The sequence below is a fragment of the Bombina bombina genome, chromosome 1 (genome assembly GCF_027579735.1).
Source record: "Bombina bombina isolate aBomBom1 chromosome 1, aBomBom1.pri, whole genome shotgun sequence".
NCBI lineage: Eukaryota > Metazoa > Chordata > Amphibia > Anura > Bombinatoridae > Bombina > Bombina bombina.
In genome coordinates this window covers 354,340,976-354,368,146 of record NC_069499.1, presented here as the reverse complement: position 1 = coordinate 354,368,146, position 27,171 = coordinate 354,340,976, and the positions used below count along the sequence as shown (strand labels likewise).

General features: G+C 38.9%; 1 protein-coding gene across 2 annotated transcripts in view; it reads right to left on the bottom strand.

Moving 5' to 3' along the window:
* LOC128645314 (peroxisomal N(1)-acetyl-spermine/spermidine oxidase) overlaps positions 1-27,171 on the bottom strand; it is a 147,452-nt gene that overhangs the window by 94,313 nt on the left and 25,968 nt on the right. For both annotated transcript variants that reach the window (XM_053698208.1, XM_053698207.1), the window contains exon 2: positions 21,275-22,485. In XM_053698208.1, coding sequence (XP_053554183.1) covers positions 21,275-22,458 — 1,184 coding nt within the window. In that variant the 5' untranslated portion in view covers positions 22,459-22,485. The remainder of the gene's footprint in view (positions 1-21,274; positions 22,486-27,171) is intronic.

Sequence of the window (27,171 nt, the reverse complement as noted above, 5' to 3'; positions counted from 1 at the left end):
CCCCTTTTTCCTATAATTCTGAAAATTCTGGGCTTTCCAATTCCTGTTAAAAGTGTAATGAACATTAAAGGGGCAGTAAAGTAAAAAAATGTAACTTTCATGATTCCATCAGAGCATGCTATTTTAAACAACTTTCCAATTTACTTCTATTACAGGCTTCCTGTCTAATCACAGCCTGGGCTCAACTTAATGTAGCACATTCCCAGGCTGGATAAAGCAGCCGTCAGCTTTATCCAGTGCAGGAGACTGCTACATTAAAGGGACACTAAAATAAAAATTGCATGGTTCTGAGTATGCAATTTTATCCATTACAATTTACTTCTATTATCAAATTTGCTGCATTCTCCTTTGTAGAAGAATATGCATAGGTAGGCTCAGGAGCCCTAATGGGAGCTAGCTGATGATTGGTAGCTGAACATATATGCCTCTTGTCATTGGCTCACTACATGTGTTCTGCTAGCTTCTAGTAGTCAATTACTGCTCCTGAGCCTGAATTGGGAAGTTGTTTAAAATTGCATGTTCTAACTTAACCATGAAAGTTTAATTTTGACTTTAATGTCCCTTTAAACAGAGTGGTGCAATCAGGTGGCCTGTGATCAGAGAGCACGCCTATGACGTGATTTGCAGCACCAGAAAGGAGGGCTATGATGTATAGACCCAAGGACTTTTGGTTGCATAAACATATAAGTTAATACCTTTTTAAGCAGATATGACTATTTTTATGCTTCATAGTCAAAACATAGTCCACAATTATTTAAAAATATTTCCAATGTTTACTATCCGAAATTTCTGGTTACAAAGCAGAATTATTATTATTAACAGTTCTCAAAATTTGGTCAGCATATGTCACACATAAGGGTAGAATAGCAGTTCCACCGAGAAGCTAAAATCGTGTACTGCTGTACAGCAGAAACTTCTGAGTACTTTACCAGGTACTGTATAGAGTTCTCAAAATTTGGTCAGCATATGTCACACATAAGGGTAGAATAGCAGTTCCACCGAGAAGCTAAAATCTTGTACTGCTGTACAGCAGAAACTTCTGGGTACTTTACCAGGTACTGTATAGAGTTTGAGGCAGAGGCCTTGTTATGTGCTCCAGAATACTGAGGCTGCGTGTGACAACAAAATAATAACTACATTTGTCTTCCAAAAATATATATATAAATTGATATGTTTATTTTAAATGAAATAATTTTTATTACCCACATTCCCACACCCATAACATCAGGGAAAATACATATATTTGATCATGTGAGTACATCAAACAGTAGAGTATAATTAGTGAATAGGAAAAAGAAATGTCTCACTGGGTTACTTCTTGTATCGGGGGAGACCTCTAGGTGTTGAGGCCCCTCATAGTCCACATACATAGTTTCCCAAATGTCAGCAAGAGAGTAATCACCTTCCAGCGTTCATAAAGTTAAACCATAGCACTCTCTGCCGACTCTTTCAAACCCCTTGTGGGAAAGGATTAGTTTTAACTTGTAATCCCCTGAACAGTTTCATTATCTCTTCGTCGATACAACATTTTCAATAGGAGACATTCAAATATGGGGGGTAAAAAAAAGTCTAACGTTAACCACTCTCAGTAACAATCCTTGTAAGAACAAACAAAAACCAAACTGAGAATAACTAAAAATACAAAACAATTTTTAAGACAATATAAAAAAAAAATAACAAAAAGTGCACAAAGTAAATATAGAGATTAATAACTCGGCATTGTACTCAATATCTCCATGTTCATAGCTGGAAGCTACCTACTTCTCGTACCTTCTAACTAAGTTGTCTATCTGAGAATACCCACCGCTTCTCCTCCTCAAAACCCCCTGTTAGAATGTTCTTATTCTGCCTCAGCTCCGACTCCCTCACCTGCACTGTGGGCCAGTTTGTTGTTATCCTCTAGTATCCAATAAAACCAGATTTTTTGGAATTTGGATTCTGTGCCCTGTATGAATGCTGCTGACTCGTACATCCTATAAACTAATTGGATTTTAGTCAAAACCTCTGACCAGGAAGGTATTTATGTTTTCCAATATTTAGCTATAACTGTTCTCGTGGTGGTACACAGAATTCTAATAAAAGTGTTAATATCTTTGTGCAATCTAGGAACACCTTCATGAAGCAGTGCTTGAGCAGGAGTAAGATGGATCTGCTCGTCTAGAACCTTACCTAGTAATAAAGATAATTCTCGCCATATCTTTTTGACCTTAGGACATTCCCACCACATATATAAATAGGATCCTATAACCTTGCAGCCCCTATAACAAAAGTTGGAGCTCTCCTTTCCCATGTGGGCTGTCTTTATTGGGGTCAAATACCATCTAAAGGACGTTTTTATAACATTTTCCCTCAAGTCAGCACTGATAAGGCCTTTACTAGCTTGATGTAGTAGCTCACCCCATTTATCTAGCTCAATTTCCTTGCCTATATCTGTTTCCCATTTCAGCATTAGTGTAGTCTTAGAGTGCGTTCTGGTTTCTTGTATGGAAATATATAATCTAGAGATTGCTTTTTTAGGCCTGGTTACCGATGTGCATAGTTGCTCAAGAACGGCTTGTCGATTATGTGTCAGATGTTTAGCTGTATGTGTTCGTATAGCTGAGGTTACCTGGAGTTATAGGAACCAGTGCAGTGTGAGAGGGTCCAGTTTCTGTTGTAGTTGAGTGAATGTCAGCAGTGTGCCCTATTTTTGAGTGTGTTATTCTCCCCTCCCTGTACTAATAATCCTGGCTGTCTTCCCAGATTCCAATCTTCCCGTAATATACCTTCCCTTGATGAACCTATAGTGATCGTACAATGTTTTGTGCATCTAGATAATAAAAACATAAACCAAAACACTAACAATAACAATTGACATTGAGTAAACTTTTGAATACACATGTATCAGAAACTAACACACGTTAAGTGCACTATGCAGCCTCAACATAAGGTGCCAGTATAACATAGCTTCATATGAGTGAAGAACTTAAGTCAGACCCTTAGGTCTAGTACCTGTGTGACTTCGCGGTCATCTTTAGTGTCCTCAGGGTATAGGTACCCCCATGGTTATGTCTGGAAGTAAAGCCACACACTCCAATGATGATGGCCTGTCATCTGTATAGTTCAGGTCTTGGTTTTCTTCTTAGTTACTTGCTTCCACTTTTCTCTTTGGGGTTTCCCTCTGGATGAAGATATTGTAGAAGAGGGATGCGATGGTTCTGCAGCTGTAATCTCAGGTGGCTCCAGATCTAGAAATTTGCAGATCTCCGGAATCTCCCCAGTGGTTTTGATGGTAGCTATTCTGCCATTGCGGATCACATGGAGTGCAAAGAGAAAACCCCATCGATATGGTATATTGTTCTTTCTTAGGAGGAGAGTAAGAGGTTTCAGGGCATACCTTCTTTGTAAGGTTTTAACACAGAGGTCTTGAAAAAATTGGATTATGTTGCCTTGGAACTTGAACGTGGGGTTCTGTCTTGCGGCTAATAAAAAATTTTCTCTGTCAGGAAACCGGAGGAGCTTGATAATGACATCTCTCGGTAGTTGGTCTGGTTTGGGTTTAGCCCTAAGGGCTCTATGAGCTCTTTCAATTGGATATTCAGCGTCTATTGGGCTTCCGAGAATAGCATGAAATAGCTGTTGGAGATAGTTACGAAGATCCTCTGCTCCCACAGTCTCAGGGATTCCTTTAAGCCTAATATTAGAGCGCCGGCTTCTATTCTCCAGGTCTTCAATTTTTTCTTCTAGTTCCAAAATGGTTTGGGTTTGAGAAGTAAGGGACTGCGAGACTGACGCTACTTCCTCTCCCATTTCTTCTGTGGCCGATTCCAATGAATCTACTCGAGTCCCCAGTTTCAGAATCTCGGTTTTAATTTCTGTGAGGCTGTTGGTAACTGTGGTTTGAAAACTGTCAATTTTCCCCCACAGTTTTTCAAAGTTAGAGGCTATAGCTTGCTTAGACACCAGGGCCCGCAGATCCGCTTTAGTTACGGGAGTTAGATCCTCAGCACTCTCCTCAATTTCAGATTCCATATCCTCCTCAGTGTCCGCCATGATGTGTTCTTGAGATTTAGGGGTTCTAGATGATTTAAAGAAGGTATCTACCGATAAGGATTTCATCCCCTTGTCTCCTTTGGAACTTTTTCTCGTAGCCATAGTAGTTGTAGTGGCAGTTTAAATATGCTATCTTGATCTTGTGATGATAATTAGTTTACTTGACAATATATTCTCAAGCTCCTCCACCCCCTATCCAAGGAAACTGTCTTGCTGTCAAGACCTCTGTTAGATGTTTATGTATACCTTATCCCCTCCACTAGCATTTCAATTCTCTTCACTCATTTGTAATGTTCATTGTTTTTCAACACATTATCTTTCTCTTCTTTTGATACATACTTGTGTGCTTATCATGAAAGATAGTGTTGGACAAAAGATCTGTGTATTGCTGCGAGAATAATGGCAAATTATAAGCTATATTGTGACATCCATGCCGGACTGCATAGGCAGCATTTTCTGAGCCCGTAATTCATTTTAAGTGTCTGCCTTTTTATATTTGCTGAGTCCCCATAGGCAAAGTCTAGGGTATTTAATTCAGATTAATTAGGCTCTCTCCTACCCCAGGGAGTGTGTCCTCACTGGACGAAGTCGGGCAGGGGAGATAGGATATGACCTGCTGGCACTTTGTCCAGCAGGAAATGATGGGGAGAGAGAGCCCTACAATCCCAGTCTGAGGCTTCACTATGTCATAAACATTCAGTTAGCACCACCACAGTGTTCTTGTGTGCTGCCGATCAATACAACAGTCTGTGAGGTTGAGGCCTGTGAGCGCTTACTGCACACTTACGTGTTCCACGTGGCAAGTAACTGGAAGGAGGATTGGGGATACTCGCTCTTGATTCCGCTCCCTTTGCACCGAAAACCCCCAGCACCTCTCCTCTGGGTATGTAGCAATACAGACGACAGTCTCCGCAGCTGTCTCTTAGATCTCGGTGCAGGTGGATGTCTTTCAGAGCCGTTAGGCCGCACCTTCCACCATTTACAAACAGGCGCAGTTGCGATGGCTTCCACTTCAGCTTCTCCTGTTCGTTGCTGCTATCGTGAGTACTGAGCGGTGTGTTAGTTCTCACTCCGGAGCGGAGCCCCGGCCCTCCGGAGTGTTTGCCTGAGGTGTTTACTCTAGCCTGGCGATAGCATAGTCCTCTCTCCAGACCAAGTTTACCGCTATGGTGTTCCAAGCTCAAGTTGCGATAAAGGTCCTCAGCTAGATGCTATGTTATCTCTGCCAAGTGTCACTTCTCTTTTTTTATAGTTAGATATTATTTTAACGTCTTTTTAGGTAATCTATATTGTTTATAGGTCTAGGAGCCATGCATGAACACGTCTGCTCTTTATGGCTGCTAGCTCCGCCTCCCGATATGTTTATTTTAAAAGGTATGGTTATTATTATGCTTCACAATTTCTTTCATGTAATTGCCATGAGCTAGTGACGTATGGGATATACATTCCTACCAGGAGGGGCAAAGTTTCCCAAACCTCAAAATGCCTATAAATACACCCCTCACCACACCCACAATTCAGTTTTTACAAACTTTACCTCCTATGGAGGTGGTGAAGTAAGTTTGTGTTAAGGTTTCTACGTTGATATGCGCTTCTCAGCATTTTGAAGCCAGATTCCTCTCAGAGTACAGCGAATGTCAGAGGGACGTGAAGGGAGAATCACTTATTGAATACGATGATTTCCCTAATGGGGGTCTATTTCATAGGTTCTCTGTTATCGGTCGTAGAGATTCATCTCCTACCTCCCTTTTCAGATCGACGATATACTCTCAATTTACCATTACCTCTAATGATAACTGTTTCAGTACTGGTTTGGCTATCTGCTATATGTGGATGGGTGTCTTTTGGTAAGTTTGTTTTTTATTACTTAAGACACCTCAGCTATGGTTTGGCACTTTATGTATTTATATAAAGTTCTAAATATATGTATTGTACTTATATTTGCCATGAGTCAGGTTCATGTATTTCCTTCTGCAGACTGTCAGTTTCATATTTGGGGAATATAAACATTTTTTTAAGACATTTTTTTCTTACCTGGGGTTTAGACTTTTTTTCAATTGACTACTTCTTGCAAATTGCGGGCGGTATTAAGCCCGCAGGTGCGTCAAATGCTAAACTTTATTGCGTCATTCGTGGCGCGAGAATTTTTTGGCGCGAAAAATACGTCTATGACGCAACTTCGTCATTTCCGGAATCATAGTTGACGCCGAAGCTTTAGACACGGTTGCGTCATTAATGACGTGAGTGTGTCATTTACGGTTATTATTGGCGCCAAAAAAGTTTTCAGTTACGTTGTGCATCATACTTGGCACCAAACTTTTTCATTATTTCAATACCCCATTGATGTTTGCCTCTTGCCTTTTTCTCTATCAGAGGGCTATGCTATTGGCATTTTTTTCCCATTTCTGAAACTGTCATATAAGGAAATTGATAACTTTGCTTTATATGTTGTTTTTTCTCTTACATTTTGCAAGATGTCTCAATCTGATCCTGCCTCAGAAGTTTCTGCTGGAACATTGCTGCCTGACATCGGTTCTACCAAAGCTAAGTGCATTGTTGCAAGATTGTGGAAATTATTTCACCGAATGTCATTTGTAATAGTTGTCATGATAAACTTTTACATGCAGATAGTGTGTCCATCAGTAATAGTACATTGCCAGTTGCAGTTCTTTCAACTTCTAATGTACATGATATACCTATGAATTTTAAAGAATTTGTTTCTGATTCTATCCAGAAGGCTTTGTCTGCATTTCCACCTTCTAATAAACGTAAAAGGTCTTTTAAAACTTCTCATTCAGTTGATGAAATTTCAAATGACCAACAACATAATAATTTATCCTCTTCTGATGAGGATCTATCTGATACAGAAGATCCTTCCTCAGACATTGACACTGACAAATCTACTTATTTATTTAAAATAGAGTATATGCGTTCTTTATTAAGAAGTGTTAATTACTTCGGATATTGAGGTAACCAGTCCTCTTGACGTTCAGTCTAATAAACGTTTAAATGCTGTTTTTAAACCTCCTGTGGTTTCTCCAGGGATTTTCCTATTCCTGAGGCTATTTCTGATATGATTTCTAAGGAATGGAATAAGCCAGGTACTTCTTTTATTCCTTCTTCAAGGTTTAAAAAATTGTATCCTTTACCAGCAAGAGTTTACCAGAGTTTTGGGAAAAAATCCCCAAAGTTGATGGGGCTATTTCTACTCTTGCTAAACGTACCACTATTCCTATGGAAGATAGTACTTCCTTTAAGGATCGTCTAGATAGGAAGCTTGAATCTTATCTAAAGAAGGCCTATTTATATTCAGGTCATCTTCTCAGACCTGCAATTTCTTTGGCTGATGTTGCGGCTGCATCAACTTTCTGGTTGGAGAATTTAGCGCAACAAGAATTGGATTCTGACATATCTAGCATTATTCGCTTACTGCAATATGCTAATCATTTTATTTGTGATGCCATTTTTTATATTATCAAAATTGATGTTAGATCCATGTCTTTAGCTATATTAGCTAGAAGCGCTTTGTGGCTTAAATCTTGGAATGCTGATATGACATCTAAATCTAGATTACTATCTCTTTCTTTCCAAGGTAATAATTTATTTGGTTCTCAGTTGGATTCTATTATTTCAACTGTGACTGGGGGAAAGGGAGTTTTTCTGCCTCAGGATAAAAAAACCTAAGGGTAAATCTAAGGCTTCTAACCGTTTTCGTTCCTTTCGTCAAAATTAGGAACAAAAAACTTAATCCTTCCCCCAAGGAATCTGTTTCCAATTGGAAGCCTTCCTCAAATTGGAATAAATCCAAGCCATTTAAGAAACCAAAGTCAGCCCCTAAGTCCGCATGAAGGTGCGGCTCTCATTCCAGCTCAGCTGGTAGGGGGCAGATTAAGGTTTTTCAAGGATTTTTGGATAGATTCTGTCCAAAATCAATGGATTCAGAGCATTGTCTCTCAAGGGTATCAAAAAGGATTCAGAGTAAGACCTCCTGTGAGAAGATTTTTTTCTCTCACGTATCCCAGCAAATCCAGTAAAAGCTCAGGCTTTCCTGAAGTGTGTTTCAGACCTGGAGTCTTCAGGGGTAATCATGCCAGTTCCTTTTCAGGAACAAGGTTTGGGGTTTTATTCAAATCTATTCATTGTCCCAAAGAAGGAAAATTTATTCAGACCAGTTCTGGATATGAAAATTTTGAATCGTTATGTAAGAGTACCAACTTTCAAGATGGTGACTATAAGGGCAATTCTGCCTTTTGTTCAGCGAGAACATTATATGTCCACAATAGACTTGCAGCATACCTTCATATTCCGATTCATCCAGAACATTATCAGTTTCTGAGATTCTCTTTTCTAGACAAGCATTACCAATTTGTTGCTCTTCCATTTGGCCTAGCAACAGCTCCAAGAACATTTTCAAAGGTTCTAGGTGCCCTACTCTCTGTAATCAGAGAACAGGGTATTGCGGTGTTTCCTTATTTGGACGATATCTTGGTACTAGCTCAGTCTTTACGTTCTGCAGAATCTCAAACGAATCAACTAGTGTTGTTTCTTTGGAAACATGGTTGGAGGATTAATTTACCAAAAAGTTTCTTGATTCCTCAGACAAGGGTCACCTTTTTAGGCTTCCAGATAGATTCAGTGTCCATGACTCTGTCTCTAACAGACAAGAGACGTTTAAAATTGGTTGCAGCCTGCCGGCACCTTCAGTCTCAGTCATTCCCTTCAGTGGCTATGTGCATGGAAGTTTTAGGTCTCATGACCGCAGCATCGGACGCGATCCCCTTTGCTCGTTTTCACATGAGACCTCTACAGCTTTGTATGCTGAACCAATGGTGCAGGGATTATACAAAGATATCACAATTAATATCCTTAAATCCCAATGTACGACACTCTCTGACGTGGTGGATAGATCACCATTGTTTAGTTCAAAGGGCTTCTTTTGTGCAACCAACCTGGACTGTGATCACAACAGATGCGAGTCTTTCAGGTTGTGGAGCTGCTTGGGGATCTCTGACAGCACAAGGGGTTTGGAAATCTCAAGAGGCGAGATTACCAATAAATATTTTAGAACTCTGTGCAATTTTCAGAGCTCTTCAGTTTTGGCCTCTGTTAAAGAGAGAACCGTTCATTTGTTTTCAGACAGACAATATCACAACAGTGGCATATGTCAATCATCAGGTTGGGACTCACATTCCCTAAGCTATGAAAGAAGTATCTCGGATACTTGCTTGGGCGGAATCCAGCTCCTGTCTAATCTCTGCGGTGCATATCCCAGGTGTAGAAATTCGGGAGGCGGATTATCTCAGCCGTCAGACTTTACATCCAGGGGAGTGGTCTCTCCACCCAGATATGTTTTCTCAGATTGTTCAGATGTGGGGTCTTCCAGAGATAGATCTCATGGCCTCTCATCTAAACAAGAAACTTCCCAGATACCTGTCCAGGTCCAGGGATGTTCAAGCGGAAGCAGTGGATGCGCTGACACTTCCTTGGTGTTATCATCCTGCTTACATTTTCCCGCTTCTAGTTCTCCTTCCAAGAGTGATCTCCAAAATCATCATGGAACAATCATTGGTGTTGCTGGTGGCTCCAGCATGGCCACACAGGTTTTGGTATGCGGATCTGGTTTGGATGTCCAGTTGCCAGCCTTGACCACTTCCGTTAAGGCCAGACCTACTGTCTCAAGGTCCGTTTTTCCATCAGGATCTCAAATCATTACATTTGAAGGTATGGAAATTGAACGCTTAGTACTAAGTCATAGAGGTTTCTCTGACTCAATGATTAATACTATGTTACAATCTCGTAAATCTGTCTCTAGAAAGATTTATTATAGAGTTTGGAAGACTTTTCATGGTGTTCTTCTCATAAATTCTCTTGGCATTCTTTTAGTTTCTTCAGGATGTTTTGGATAAGGGTTTGTCTGCAAGTTCCTTGAAGGGACAAATCTCTGCTCTTTCTGTTTTATTTCACAGAAAGATTGCTATACTTCCTGATATTCACTGTTTTGTACAGGCTTTAGTTTGTATTAAGCCTGTCACTAAATCAATGTCTCCTCCTTGGAGTCTTAATTTGGTTCTGAAGGCTTTACAGGCTCCTCCATTTGAGCCTATGCATTCTTTGGACATTAAACTACTTTCTCAGAAAGTGTTGTTCCTTTTGGCTATCTCTTCTGCTAGAAGAGTTTCTGAGCTATCTGCTCTTTCTTGTGAGTCTCCTTTTCTGATTTTTCATCAGGATAAGGCAGTTTTGCGGACTTCTTTTCAATTTTTACCTAAGGTTGTGAATTCTAACAACATTAATAGAGAAATGGTTGTCCCTTCCTTGTGTCCTAATCCTAAGAATTCTTTGGAAAGATCCTTACATTCTTTGGATGTGGTAAGAGCTTTGAAATATTATGTGGAAGCTACTAAGGATTTCAGGTCAGGAAGACTTCCAGTCTATTTGTTTTATTTTCTGGTCCTAGGAAAGGTCAGAAGGCTTCTGCTATTTCCTTGGCTTCTTGGTTGAAACTTTTGATTCATCAAGCAGTTTTTGGTAGAAAAGTTATTCAGGCAGCTGTTTCAGTTTGATTCTTCTGCTTTTGATTTAAGTTTTTTTCTTTCATTTATGAGAATAAACTTATTTTTTTGGGTTGTGGATTATTTTTTCAGCGGAAAATGGCTGTTTTTATTTTTATCCCTCCCTCTCTAGTGACTCTTGCGTGGAGTTCCCCATCTTGGGTATTGCTATCCCATACGTCACTAGCTCATGGACTCTTGCCAATTACATGAAAGAAAACATAATTTATGTAAGAACTTACCTGATAAATTCATTTCTTTCATATTGGCAAGAGTCCATGAGGCCCACCCTTTTTATAGTGGTTATGATTTTTGTATAAAGCACAATTATTTCCAAATTTCTTTTGTTGATGCTTTCTACTCCTTTCTTTATCAACCCACTGCTTGGTTATTCGTTAAACTGAATTGTGGGTGTGGTGAGGGATGTATTTATAGGCATTTTGAGGTTTGGGAAACTTTGCCCCTCCTGGTAGGATTGTATATCCCATACGTCACTAGCTCATGGACTCTTGCCAATATGAAAGACATTAATTTATCAGGTAAGTTCTTACATAAATTATGTTTTTGCACATAGTGCCCAATTATTTAAAAAAAAAAACATTTTCAGTGTTTACTGTCCCTATATTGAAAGGTTGCTTGGATAATTGGGCTAACATATGTAAAGATTTGAATGGACTGACATAACCGGAAACCTGGGTGGGCTTAAAGGCTTTGTATACTTCCTCTCATAGTAGAGACCTTGCAAGTGTTTTGCCTGAAGAGTTTTCATGAAGCAGTGTGATATGGTGAAGGTGTATGAGTGACTATGTATAAACCTGGAGGATATAAATACTCAAAATAGAGATTTATAAAACAAAGTATAACCTGTATTAAGATATATATGCTTTTCACTTCATGGTGTAATCAGTATGTTTAACTATGTCTGTTATTGGAACCTGATATTCAGTATATTTCTATACTGTATTGTCTGTACAGTATTTGTTTAAATCTCAATAAAAATGTTTTTGTATTATTCTAGAAATATTACACCTGTGAGTGTTTTTTTGTATTTTTTTGTTATTATGCATAAGTAAAAAATTAGATTTTAATGTACGCTCAAAAGGATAATAAACCCCAATTTTTTTCTTCCATGATTCAGATAGAACATGCCATTTTAAGCAACTTTCTAATTTACTCCTATTATCAATTTGTCTTTGTTGTCTTGCTATCTTTATTTGAAAAGCAAGAATGTAAGCTTAGAAGCCAGCCCATTTTTGGTTCAGCACCTAGGCTGCGCTTGCTGATTGGTAGCTAACGGTACCTACCAATCACCAAGCTCTATCCAGGGTGCTGAACCTTAAATGGGCCGGCTCCTTAGCTTAGATTTCGGCATTTTCAAATAAACATAGCAAGAGAACGAAAAAACATTGATAATAGGAGTAAATTAGAAAGTTTCTTAAAATTGCATGCTCTAACTAAATCATGAAAGAATAAAACTGGGTTTACTATCCATTTAAGGATCCTCCTAACTTATAGATTTCCATATGTTTAAAATATCCGTGGGCTTCCCTGTTTTTGATATTCTGGATCTCAGTGCATGTAAAAAAATGAACAACCTGCCTTGTAGTCTGATTTGCCCAGAGGCCCCAAACCAATGAGACTGTGGCTTGTATAAATAAATACATATGTTTTACCTTCTGTATGGCTCTGCAGAGTTTTGTAGCAGTGCAATGGAAGTACCTTACAATTACATATCTGCAGCTCCCATTGACCTTGCCAGGAGCCACCAATACCTTCATCGTTTGCACTACTGAAAAAAACATCATACGCTCTTACAAGGACTGCAGAACACAGGAGAAACATTATTAGTCTTCTTTATTAAACTCAGCAAAAAAACAAAGGACCAGCACATCAAATATAAATGACCCCTGGTTCCTTTTGATCTGAGGAGGAATGTTTGTTTGCTTGAGTGTATTCTCTCATGTAAATGAAAATGTACACACCTGAGTAATCACATGTGCATTGATATAAATACAAACACAATTTGGCCAAAATTATGTCAACCCCTACTAATTATTGAGTTTCCGCCACACCCATTGGTAATAGGTGCATAAAAACTACAACACAACCATGAAATTTCCATAGAAAAACATTGGCAGTACAATGGGTCATACAGAAGGGCTCAGTGACTTTATTTGTGGCACTGTCATAAGATGACACCTTTGCCACAAGTCAGTTTGAGAAATCTTTGTTCTACTAGATCTGCCCCAGACAACTGTAAGTGTTATCATTGTTAAGAGGAGGTGTCTAGCAGCATCAAGAGCCACAAAGTGTTAGATCACACAAAACCCACAGAGCGCCAAGTGATGAAGTGCGTAGCATCTAAAAATCGTTACATCACTCACTACAGAGTTCCAAACTGCCTCTGGAAGCAACTTCAGCACAAGAACTGTGTATCTGGAGCTTTTTTTAAAGGATTTCCATTACTGAGCAGCTGTACACAAGCCTCAAAACAACATGTGCAATGCCAAGCGTCGGCTGGAGGGTTGTATGCTGCCACTGGACTCTGGAGCAGTGGAAGCGTGTACTCTGGAGAGATGAATCATGCTTTATCTGGCAGTGTGATGAAAGAACCTGTGTGGCTGATGTCAGGAGAACACTACCTGCCGGAATGCTTAGTACCTACTGTTGTTTTGGTAGAGAAGAGATAATGGTCTGTGGCTGATTTTCAGGGTTTGGGCTAGGCTCCTTAGTTCCAGTGAAAGATCATCTTAAAGGGACATTGTACACTAGATTTTTCTTTGCATAAATGTTTTGCAGATGATCCATTTATATAGCCCATCTGGGAGTGTTTTTGTAACAATGTGTAGTTTTGCATATTGTTTAATAACATTGTGCTGATTTTCAGACTTCTAACCAAGCCCAAATATATTAGATGTAGACTCAAATCTACAAATTTCTGCTTGCTTCTGTTTGTGTAATGGATGTTTTAATATGCAGGGGAGGGGGGTGGGTCTGCTCTTCCTGCTTTCTGAGCCCCTTTCAATAAGTGTCCCAGCCCAGCCTCATCAACAGTGCTAAACTGGGAGCTTTGAAGTAAGTTTTTTAAATGTTTTATACTCGATTTTTAGATCAGTATCTGTATATATTTTTTATTTATAGTAGTGTCTATTACATGCAGTTATATGAAAATTAGTGTATACTGTCCCTTTAATGCTACAGGGTGCAAATACATTTAAAACACTATTTATATTAATGTAGAAGATGCCTATAGATGTATTCTACCAACAGAAGTACTTTTATCCAGAAAATCATGTATTTTTAATGTTTGGTGGTGCATACAATATTGAGAATGGCAATCTTGGTTTAACCATAATTTGCATAATGTGCGAACATACCTCTCAAGAGTCCCATATACTGCTGTGAGGTACAGGGTTAACCAATTCTGCACCAGTCACCAGTTTGGCATAGAAAGGGTAAATCAATACATTCAACCTTAACCAGTTTGTCACAGTCTAGCCACTACAGGCAAGCATGTAACTTAATTCAGTGGGTGCAAGAGTTAACACACATTCTCTAGTCTGTGCTAGACCCAGTATAAAATAAACATATTATGGAACATTTATTATGAACAAAAGAGTCACAGTGCATGTATATATAAAAAGAGTTACCAAACATTACACATAGCAACAGTTTTAAAACAAAAAGGAGTAAGAACAGAACCAAATTACTGTACTAGCCTAGATATCTGTGCCAAGCGAGCTTGCAAGGAAAGCCTTCCATGTAAAATTACAACATTTTGTTGCTGAAATCACAGTTAAATACATTTTTTCCTGAGGTCAGCTTTCTGACCAGGTCCCTTACAGAGTGGGCAAGGAAGGTAGCAACCCCACCCCTTTTATGGCATGCCATAAAAAGTTAGAACAACTTATTTTTTGTTACATATATCCAGTACATACACCCATAAAAGCAATCCCCTTGTAACCTCATGTGGATTATTTTGATACCAAACCTGTCTGTCATATTTTTTCATCCGCTGCCATAAATTAAACATGTCTTAAGATTTGCTAGAATGTCACCTTTGATTGACCAAAGGCATGTGCCTTGATAGAGACACTTTTTTCCATCACTCTCTGTGTTGACATCTTACTGACTTTATGCATCAGGTCTCTGGATATATTTGCCCTATGTGGAACTATTTTACAACAGGTTATCTGGGGGGTTTTACACACAGGGAAAAACTTCATATGAAAAAACTAAAATAATTTGCACACTGAGAAAAAGTTAAACCCTCACACCTAAAATCATGAGGTTTTCAGCACACTTCAGGATTGTCACGGGTTGGAAAGGTTTGTCTTTTATAATTAAAGTTTTTATTGAGGTTGTGCGAAAACAATACAACATATATGAAACATCATATCCTTGCAACAAACATAGATGGTACATTTCAGTTTGACAACTTTTGCGCAGATACAAAGATAAAATTCTCCAAGTAAATAATCTTGTAGAAAAGAACAAACAAACATTGGAACCTCTTTTCCTTTTCATAAACTAAAATTAGCAATTTGAGCGGTCACATTAGGACCTATAGACTTAGAGTAGTTTTTTAGTAGTTTAGTGGTTTTTAAATGGTAACAATAGTGAAAATATCATTTTGCGATGTAGCTAGCATTGTAAAATATGGAAGTGTATTGAGCTAGATACCCAAGCAGTCTAGTTGCGCTAGGCATAGAGGACAAGGTCAACTTTATATTATGCTGCAAGGGTTATTAGTAAACAAAAAAAGCTATAGTTAGGGTGCGGCACAGGGAAGATAGGCCACATAGTTAGCCCTCCTACAAAAGGAGGTTTATTATGGAGGGAAGTGATAAAGTGAATATAATAAGTAAAGTATATAGCTTAGGAACTAAGAAGCTCATTGTGGGTTAGGAGAGGGCAATTAAATAAATGTGATAGATAGCAAATATTAAGTAGGCAGGCTTTAGTGTTACAGGGCAACATAGTCATACATAAAATCTCAGGAACATAGTGGTTAACAGGGGAAAAATAAGAGCGGACTGGTAACATTTTAGATTAGTGGTGTATCTGGCATAATAAAGCCTAGTTCTAAACTTTACAGAGCTAATATGAAAGAGGGACGGAGAACATATAAAGATAGATGATAAATTAAACGTCTATAAAAATTATAAAGGGTTAAGGAGATCGTAAACATTAGGGTTTAGATCTTTGGAGACAGAACTTCCTGTTAAAAAGGAACACACAAGCTAACGATTTTAAGGCATGAATAAAATAGCATCAACATGTCCTATATCACCTTAATTTCTGACATTCACATATGGCCTCTTAATACAGTCAAACAAACAATGAAAAAATAAGCATGCTTTCAACATATTGAACTTCAGGGCAGTAAGACAACCAGTTCTCCAGAGATTTAATCTTATAACATTACAGGTGTGACTAGTCCAAAGTAAACATAAAGGTCAGGAACGCACCATTTGCATATGCTCATGTAATAAACTCTATATCTATAAATAAAGCTATGTGGGTCACATGCCTATAGTACATTGCCGTTCCAATCACACATCCTGTTTTAATGAATAAAGTTATACTTATATTGCACACATACATGTTGAAACAAACGGGCCTTAAACTATAGCAATCGCTTCATAGAGGGCAGTCACATAGAAGTGCATTGTAGTCCATATAGGGATAAATATAGTTCCCATGAAAAAACGTTATTTGCACTAAGAGTCTTATATGTTGAACCAAACAGAGCAGTAACCATAAAATAATGTGTCCCATAGAAACATATAGAATTATCAACAAGCTATTACCAGCATAATGACTGCAGAGATTAGAGTAATGAACTGTCACTTATCCAAACGATTAGAACGGTCAGTGTCCCAACAGTCAGTGTAAATCAATGACATGTCCAAAAGGCATTTTTAAGAAAAAAAAAACAGAAACATGCAGGGCCATCATAAAACGTGTGTTCAGCCGATGCAACTTACAGACTTTAGATCGCAAAAATCACTTTTTTGGTTGATTGGTGTATTTTTTAGTTTTCTAGTCCATATTTAAAGTCATTTTTCTTGTTCACACAAATAAACATGGAAATTTAGAGACTTATCTGATCGCCAAAATCACAAGATAAAACACTTTATTTTTCTCGACTTGTGGACTATATGTTTTATCGCCATGAGTTCATTATGTGTAATTTCACAATTAGAGATATCTATTCACCTATTTGATTTTAGGTTCTATCATATCGATCACAATATTATATACATACATATATAAATAACCAATGGTAGGATATCAATTACAATTCACAGTTTCCTATTGGTGTTAGAGGTATATATGGGCGTAACCATTTCACCCTTTGCTACCTTAATGGATAGAGATACATATATGCACGGGCCGTAGTGATCATGTGATCATGCGTCGTCTCTTTTGACGTCCTCAATCACGGCAATAGCTATTTGCTATATTCCCGATCACATGACGCTACGTCATGATAACACTATCTGTAGCACGCATCATAGAGCGTAACCAATGAGAATGGGACATAAGGACAGGCCCCCAACATGGTCCCAATCTATTGGCCAGGAACGCAACATATGTTAGCTTGTTTACTCCCATAACATTCACAGGGAACGATCGAAACTGTCAATCTTCGATCTAACCGCTTATCATCACATATTTTTTATAGACACATCGGCAAACAATGTTTTATACTTGACAATATAGGTGTAACATATAAACTCAATTAATTGAACAGTACACCACCACAACAATGGGGAGTGTTGGGAAAGGAAGGACGTGATAGGTTAATCTGTGTAAAGGAAGGGGAGGGTTCATTTGAACATTAGGTTACTGAGCCCTATATAAAGGGCACCCATATACACAATGAATATACAAGCCTGAGGAAACGGGGTGTTCCCCGAGAAACGCATCGCTATATTGTATGGTTCTATGGGGAGATAGGTTGTCATCACCCAGCTGTAATTTGTTATACCATTTGGTATTTTTATTTTGTATAATAAAATACTGATTTTATACTTTTACATAAGTCTGGTGTTGGTGTGACTATCCTCATAGCAGTAACCTAAGGGCATTATAGCTCTTCCTCCTCCTTCCACTGCAGTTTTGGCTGAAGTTTGTTATTACCATTAGGAGTATTGAGCTGGGACCCAGGAGACAAAGATTTCCAGCGTACTTGGGGGAGATCCATACACAGCCAGCTGGTTTGCTGTTGAAAACCAGCCCGCCCCTACTGGCACAAGAGAGTGCCGTCTCTTTTGTGAGTACCCTTATTCTGCTCCTTTATTGGATTTTCTGGTTATACTGATCTACACATGTGGCGCCTCTGTTTTTGTTTTATGCCTAGCTTAAGGCTGACCAGACTCATCTGCTGCACTCTCATGTTGAATCCAAAGAGCTGTAGCTGAATCTGAAAGGCTACGTTGTCGGTAGCCAGCAAAGCAGCCCGGTCGTGCCCCATGCTTCCAGGAACTAGAGAGGTCTCACCCCGAGGGCGCCTTCTCAGGGTTCGACCTGCCGCATCCACCACGTCAGATGAGAACATAGCCGGCTTACCAAACAGGCTTGGGACCGTGACTTCACCATCATCAGGTAAGCGGTCAGAGACTTTGCTTCTTTTAAAGTAGGCAGACCGGGATCGCACCAGCTCAGCTCCGCATCGCACCGTTGAGAAGAAGGCCAAATCACTCTGTTTAAAGCTTGGGTCAGCCATGTGGTTGTGAGTGTCCTCAGGAGGCCGGCCAAAAACTTCAGCAGACTTTACCGAGAGCACCGGCCTGTCCACAGCACTCTCTAGTCCATCACAAGAGACCTGCGAGCCCCTACAAAGTTGTGAGTGTTGCCGGGTTTCCTTGGAGGGTATAGTACTGCTCGTAGGTGAAAAAGCCCGGGCTAACACTTCCTCCAGTCATCTGAGAGCCATATTCTTTGTGCCTTCAGCCGAATTTGGGGATAATTTGTGTCTCTCTTAGTCAGTAGGAGCGATTCAAATCTTCTCTAAACTAGTTGCGACATGAAAAATCTTTTACATGGGGGGAAAGATGGCCACTCCTGAACAGTCTAATCATTAGCTGACCTGTAAAACAGCTATTGTCTCCTCCGTAAGGTTATTATTCGATGTCCCAAATAGATCTAGGTCTTCTAGAAGATCCAAAGATGCCTATAGTATGGATTTGAGCTGGGATGAACGGTCAATTAAATTAAATTATGAGTTATTTCAGCAGAGCTGAAGAGATATGCGACCGTTCAGTTCCCAGGCTAGCTCCGCCCCCCAGAAAGGTTTGTCTGCTGTCCCTCCTACAGTTTACCAATGTCTCTGTTTTCAGGCACTGCACCAGTAATGTTCATGGCAAGCCCAGAAGCAAGCCTGTAGCCCCACTCAGCCATCTTCAGATCTACCCTCACCTACCTGTCCCAGAAGACCTATGGGACATGCTGGGAAGTGTGTGTTAAGCCTTCTTCAAAGAAAAGAAAAAAAAACAAAGTAATAAGCATAACATAGAATAATTACTCAGTAACTATTAGGATTGATTCATAATGGTCTGATATTTTACTTTTGCTTTTCCATGACAAGGCTTGTATTTAAATATGCATTCTTCAACATTGACATGAATTTTAAATGTACAGCCTGGGTAGAAACAATAGTAAATGGGAGATTGATGTTGGTATAGGGGCAGCAGAAGATTAATCCATTTTTGACAAATCCATGTGTGGGTAGCATCCAGTTTTCCCTCGCCTTTTGTTTTGCTCATTGTTGTTAGTTGTGTGTGTACATAAGGTTATGTGTTTTTGTTTTCCTTCAGTTGTAAAGCTGGAAGGGCATCACAATTGCTGTACAGTAAAGCTTGTTTCCCATATTTGGTTCTTGTTGTACTGTGTATTCTAAGAGTGATTACTGAGAATCATATAATCATGAAGGATATGAATTCTTAGCTTTCGGCAGGTGTAAGGGATTGGAAAATTTTCATGATTCCATACACAAATAAGTAATGAAACAGTTAATGTGTTAGCAGTTTATATAGAACACTATTATGCTGTTAACAGAAATTCCTTTAAGAATTGTTATACATGTTTCTCACTCTGTGCGTTTCTGTTCTCATAGCAGTGGTGGAAAGAAATGGATCTCCAGACAATTGTGAGTACCTATTTATGGGTTAGTGTTAGTTTAGATTTTTTTGTTTTTTTGGGGTGAGTTTTTATTTTTCTGGGTAGAAAAAAAGCTGATTGCCATTTTAAGGGCAATGCCCATACAAATGCCCCTTTAGGGGCAATGGGTATATTAGAATTATTATTTTTTGTTAGGTGTTTTTTATTTTGGGGGGTTGTAATTTTAGGGGGTACTTTGTATTTTTTTCGTAAAAGAGCTGTGAAACTTAGGGTAATGCTCTACAAAAGGCCCTTTTAAGGGCTATTGATATCTTATTGTTAGATTAGGGTTTTTTTATTTTGGGGTGGCTTTTTTGTTTTTAATGGGGTATTAGATTAGGAATAACTTTTTTTATTTTGGATAATTTAGTTTGTTATTTTCTGTAATCTTAGCTTTTTTATTTTTGTAATCTTAGGTTTTTTATTTTACTGTAATGTTAGTTGTTATTTTACTGTAATGTTAGTTTTTTAAATTTTAATGTAAAGTTAGGATTTTTTATTTTGGGTAATGTTAAGTATTTAAGTAATTTATGTTTTTTATTTTTGGTAATTTTTAATACATTTTTTGTTATTTTATGTTCATGTATTTTAATTGGGGATAACTTAGGGGGTGTTAGGTTAGGGGGATTAGTTATTAGGTTAACACTTTGTGATGTGGGGGGTGGCAGTTTAGAGGTTAATAGGTTTATTAGGTAGTTTGCGTTGTTGGGGTATGGCGGATAAGGGGTTAATAACTTTTAATAGTAATTTACATTGTTGGGGGATGGCAGATAAGGGGTTAATGCTTTTAATATTAGTTGTGATGTGGGGGCATGGCGGATATAGGGGTTTTGATGTGTCGGTTTATTTTTTTAGACGGGTTAGATTTTACATGGGATTTCAACTTTTATTTTTTTTAAATTAAAGGGACAGAACACTGTAAAATTGTTTTTATATGAATGTATTTTCAATGCCCGTGTCTTTGGTTTGATTTTTGTGTTTTAAAATGCGAATAATAGTCTATTTTATCTAAAACAACAAATATTACCTTTCTGATTACAGTACTGTACTATCTTTCTGATTGCTCTATGTATACAAAGTATACCTTTAGGTTGCATGTATAAGCTGTATTAATGACAAATAAATATTGCCTAATTTTCATAAGATATTGTTTTTTACACTTGGTTCCATCCCCTCTCCAAACTGTCCTATTTTACAGATGCAATTATTCCAAAATCCAAACTATTCTGAAATCCAGACCTTTTTCAGTCCCAAGCAGTTTGAATAAAGGGTTTTCTACCTGTATTTATTGTTTAGTCTATATAACACCTGATCATTTACAGCTTAGATGAACCAGTTAGTGCAGTTGGAACATCAGTCTAATTATTATATACATACAGTAAATATTGGACAAATATTTCTAAAACGCAGACTATTTGCTATAACTGAAGACTAACAATCATAATTTTGTTATAGAGTGTGCTTGTTATTTTGATCATCACCTTTACCATTTCCAGGATGTTAGATGGAACATCTTTAATTACCTTACACATGTGTTCCCGACCTCCTTCTCAGGTATGTTCTCCATATGTTCAGCAGCAAGCCCAGTTATCCAACCACATAGAGTGCTACGATGCATTGGGACACAATCAAATCCTCCAATCTTTTTGTACCATTCTGAGCGCCAGGAAGCTCCTCTGCATCCAGCAGCATATCCCTCTGGGCTTTCTGGGCCCTGTTCCCAGACCAGTTGTACTCCTGCACAATCATCTGGCCAAAAGGGCTCAGAGAATTCAAGGAAGATCTTAGCCACAGTACCAAATCCAAGGCGACTAATGGCTTCCAACTTGCCTTGTGGCAGTGGAGGTACAAACAAGGTGGAAGCTCGTTCTTTTAAGCATCCCAGAGAGACTGTAACTATAACGTGATCTGCAGCAAACTGCTCTCCATCTTCACATAGCACTGTAACTGGATAATTGTTAGCTGGGAGTTGAGGAGACCCTTCCCACTGTATGGATCTAACTGGTTTACAACAACGTAGAGAGTTGGGAGGCAATTGATCCAATAAAGTGTTAAGCAGTGCTTGGTATCCCCCACTTCCTAAGCAGTTAAAAAATGGTCCTTCTAGAGCAGTATAGATGTTAAGCTGGCTCAGAGAGAACTCATACATTGAGTTACAAGCTTCATCCACACACTCGGCACGCTTGCACCATTCATACACACCCTTTAAGTCCTCTGTCTCTAAAAGATTGGTAATGGCAAACTCTTGATCTAGATATTCGCCCACCGATAATGAACCACAGTCTATTTTGAAATCCTGTTGATTTATCTTAGACATTAAATGTCCAAAAAATCCAGTAACAGGTTCTACTTGGGTGGGCGGTAGCAATTTCCCTTTTTCTGTAAAAAAGTAATCCTGGGATGAGACAGTTATTGGCTGACATGTGACCATGTTAAATCCTTCATCTGCCAGCAGATCCTTCTCTTTGGCTAGTTTGTAAAGTGGATTGTCCTTTTGACCATGGATCCATGTAGCACCCAGTTCCAGGGCAGGAGCTCCAAAAGGTTTGTGTGTCAAAACCCGACCACCTGCACGTGGTAGGGCTTCCAAGATGACCAAATTATTCACTCCATTTTTCATCAAGGTTGTGGCCGCCCCAAGTCCTGCAAAGCCAGCTCCGATGATTACTACTTGGGGGGAACGGTTGCTGGTAAGTACTGAGTCCATGGAGCAGGAAAGAGACACAGTGGATAACTGCACAATAAAAAAAGTACAAATTCTAAATCATACAATTTAAAACACACGCAAATTAATGTATACCTAATTATATGTAACTCCTTAAACTAGAGGTGTCAAACTTCTTTACATTGGGTTTATATTCTTTTATTTTAAGAAATAAACATATTTTAGAAGCTCTTTTAATTTTTACAAATATGCACATAAAATGAGCAATGCTTCAGCTGGATATATATATTGTTTATGCTTACGCAAATGTCACAAACTTAAAAGTACACATATACATTATATCCTCCAACAAAGCAAAAGAATAAGCCAGCTGTAAAGGATTAAACACCTTCCTGATTTTGGTTTCTAGTTGCATAGATATGTCTTGTGTGTTGAAAATTGGGTAAGGTAGAGGTGAAGCGTAAAATAAAAAGTCAGCACCATACAAAACTGCTATGTGATCATGTATGGCACATAGGCAGTTTGGGTAACAGTTTACCACACTAAAGTAACTTTAAGGTTTTTTTCCATGTATAGACTGTAAATCATGTCAACACAGTAAAAAAAAACACATCTCAGTCAACCACATCACCGAACTCCATTGGACCGACCACCATTGCATACACTTTTCCTTCAACAAACCCACCACACACCTCCGGCAGCACCACCCACCCCGCAGAAACTGGAACAACATCACCGAAGACCAACTGCACTCCACCCTGAATAAGTGCCCCCCAGCTACCTCCACAGATGCCAACTCCTCGCCCGCAACCTCCACCACTGGCTCACAGACTGCGCCAACACCCTCGCCCCTCTCAAGAAACCGTTCAACCGCCAATCCACCAACAAGGCTAGTTGGTTCACCCCTGCCCTCCAGGACTCCAAAGACCACAGGCAGGCGATTGGAAAGGACCTGGAGATCCAGCAAGACCCCCTCAAATAAAACAGCCTACAAAGAAGCCATCACTACCCACCACCACCTCATCAAAACCACCAAGAAGACAGCCATCCAAGATAGAATCAATGCCAACGTCCACAACAGCAAGGAGCTATTCACAGTCATCAAGGAATTCTCCAATCCCAACAGCGACACCAACGACATCCCGCCCTCCCAGGACCTCTGCGATAACCTTGCAATGTACTTCCACCGCAAGATCGTCGACATCTATGACAGCTTTGTGCCCCAGAACTCAACCAACACCGCCTACCCACCAACCCCCACCGATACCTCACCCAAATACACCACCGCCTACCCCCCAAGGACCATCTGGAGCCCCCTCACCAGAGAGGACAACATCAGAATCATGAGATCGATCCACTCCGGAGCACCCTCGGACCCATGCCCGCATCACATTTTCAACAAAGCGGGTGACACCATCACCCCCGAGCTCTGCACCACCATCAACTGCTCCATCGAAACCGGCACCTTCCCGGATGACTGGAAGCATGCAGAATTAAAACCCCTACTGAAAAAGGCAGATCCTTCTCTCACCTGGCAGCCAAGACTTGGAACACCCTCCCGCTGCACCTCAGACAAGCTACCACCCTAACTAAGTTCAAAAAGGACCTCAAGACCTGGCTCTTCGACTGAACTGCAACCCTCAGCGCCTTGAGACCCTTACGGGTGAATAGCCGCGCTTTACAAGAACCCAATAGATAGATAGAGTAGCGTTAAATAGATAAATAGATAGAGTCAGTAAAAATGACTAAAATACTGTATAAACACTTCAGGGAGAATATCCATCCTTTGCAATCAATAACTTAGAGTTTATGGAGGAATGGAATAACAACTTAACCAATTGCTCCATCATCCTCATGAAACAATTACTTACACATAAGAAACTCGAAAGAGAGACATTACTAACAGAGATAGAGGCAGTCTGCAACACCCTTAAAAAGTTTGAGCAGACACAAAAATATATAGACTACAAAAAACAACTAGATGAAACTATGCAGAATCTGGACACATTATTTTTCTAGTAGACAGCAAAGAGACAGCAAGGACTATGAACTAGACATAGTATATTCTTGGCAAAAAAATAAACCAAGTACAAAAAAAATAAATAAACAACATAAAGGCAAGAAAAGGAAAAATCAGTCTTACGACACATCCACTCCCAAAAGGGTTACATTCTCAAGTATTGAGACAGACAATACAATCAACACTTCAAACCAAAAAGATACACAGGCACACACAAATAAAACCAATGAGGACCCAGATAACCTACCAGTGTCACATGAGAGAACACGATTAGCTACATTAGTCAGTACTCCTATTACTAGTAGTACTCCAAAAAAGGATCTACCTCCCAGATATCCAAGTCGGATAAAGAAAACCCTTATGAAGCAGTAATTAATTTATCCGACACACCTCTCACCCAACACCAATTACACCTTTTGAATAAAGGTTTATCATTTGCACCTTCCACAGATTTTGAAATATTTTCCACCATAATAGATGTTAATTCATTAGTGAGAAAAATCACCTTAAAAAGCACTTCTTAACACAGGTCCAAAATGACGTGGACATAGACACACCAAATAACACCACTAATTTTGCTTCAGATATCACATTAGATGCTAACACAACAAACTCAAAGTCTCCTATAGACATAGGCATCACATTCACAGATTTATGTGACTTGAATGATCTTATTACACTCCAAACACCAACACTAAGAGAGATGAGCACCCAACAAATCACATTTCTACCCAGTACAAAGTAGAAGTGATTCTATTGAGTTGATTCACAACCTGATAGAACAAGAAATCACACGGTTACATCATTTCATTACAGAAGATCCGACTACTCACAAAGATAACTTAACACTAGATGAGAGAAAATCACTTCAGATCTTAAAGAACAATACCAATATAGTAATTACCTCAGCAGATAAGGGAGGGGCCATAGTTGTTGTCAACAAAACCGATTATAGATCTGAAGCCCTATCCCAATTAATTGACAGTAAAACCTATCAAAGGTTGACTTTCAACCCTACAGAAATATTAAAAAAAGAATTACATTCATTACTAGACACGGCTTGTGAAGAAGGTCTTATCACAGAAGAACTCAAATTACATTTTCTCATTGATTATCCCATTGTCCCAAGCTTTTGAATAGTACCCAAAATACATAAAACTTTGGAACAACCACCAGGGGGGCCCATATTGGCCAGTAGGTGGTCCCTATGCGAGAGACTGGGTGACTGGTTAGACAATGTATTACAACCTATAGTCAGAATTCTTCCTGGTTACATATGAGACAGCATACATTTGATAAGCAAACTAGACAAAATCAAATGGGAGAGGGGGTTTAAATGGTTGACCATTGATGTCTCCTCCCTCTATTCCAGTATTCCTCATCTAGAAGGATTGAAGGCTTTGAATTATATGCTGGAAGGATACACTGACTATCCGGACAAGTTCATTAGCTTTCTAATAAAGATAACTCGCTACCTGTTAACTCACAATTACTTTGTGTTTGAGGGGATATATTAAATCCAAAGATGTGGCACAGCCATGGGGGCTAAGTTTGCCCCCTCATATGCAAATTTGTATATGGGCTACTTCGAAAACAGCCACATCTTTGGGGGTGACTGCCCCCTCAGACACAAGATTGTAGCATATGGCAGATTCAGATGACCTCATCCTTATTTATAGAGATGAGGAGCCCTCAACCATTCCACAACTTATAGATCATCTTAATCATAATGATCTTAATCTTGTATTCACATATCATACTAATGAATTGAAAATTGAATATCTAGACCTTAATTTACAACACAATGATAATAACAACATAATCACTTCAAATTACAGAAAACCACTTTCCAGAAATACTATACTGAGAGCAGACTCATGTCATGCACCTCACATGAGGAAAGGAAAAACCAAAGGACAATTTCTCCATTTACGCAGGAATTGCTTGACCTTACAAATATACAATAAAGAAGCAAAAACATTGATCAATAGATTGGTGGCGAGAGGCTACAACAAAACCACACTTAAAAATATAAGCTCATTAGTTGCCCAAACAGACAGACGAACATTACTTAATCAAATCAACCATAAACAAAATAATAAGAACCTCAAAAAAAAAATAGTGAATACACCTAATCCCAATTAAACTAATATAACAAGGGATCCCAACAACTCAGTAGACACAGATGTAATATATTTTACAACTAAATATAGTACACAATTTTACAACATCTGTGGGATAATTAGAAAATATCTACCAGTTCTAAATGGACACCCTACACTCAAATTTAAACTCAATAATAAAATCAAATATGTGGCAAAAGGGCAACCAACATGGGAGACATAGTCAAGAAGAGATTTATTGACAGTGAAGTAAAACAAAGGAACTGGCTCACTCCAACTTCAGGTTTTTTTAAATGTGGCCATGTTCCATGAAATTCATGTACATAGACTAATAAAAGTAAAAACATTCACTTCAACAAATACAGGAAAAACATATAATATCATAAGTAGAATTAATTGTACATCGATATTTGTCATTTATTTAGTCACTTGCAAACAGTGCCAATTTCAATACGTAGGCATCACTACCCGTCCTCTAAAAGACAGGATTAGAGAGAACCTCATTTCTATAGAGGAAGAACACCCTTAGCTAAGCATTTTCACAAACATTCAACAGGTATTTCATATTTCTCATTCTTGGGTATAGAACACATACATAAGAATTCCCAGGAA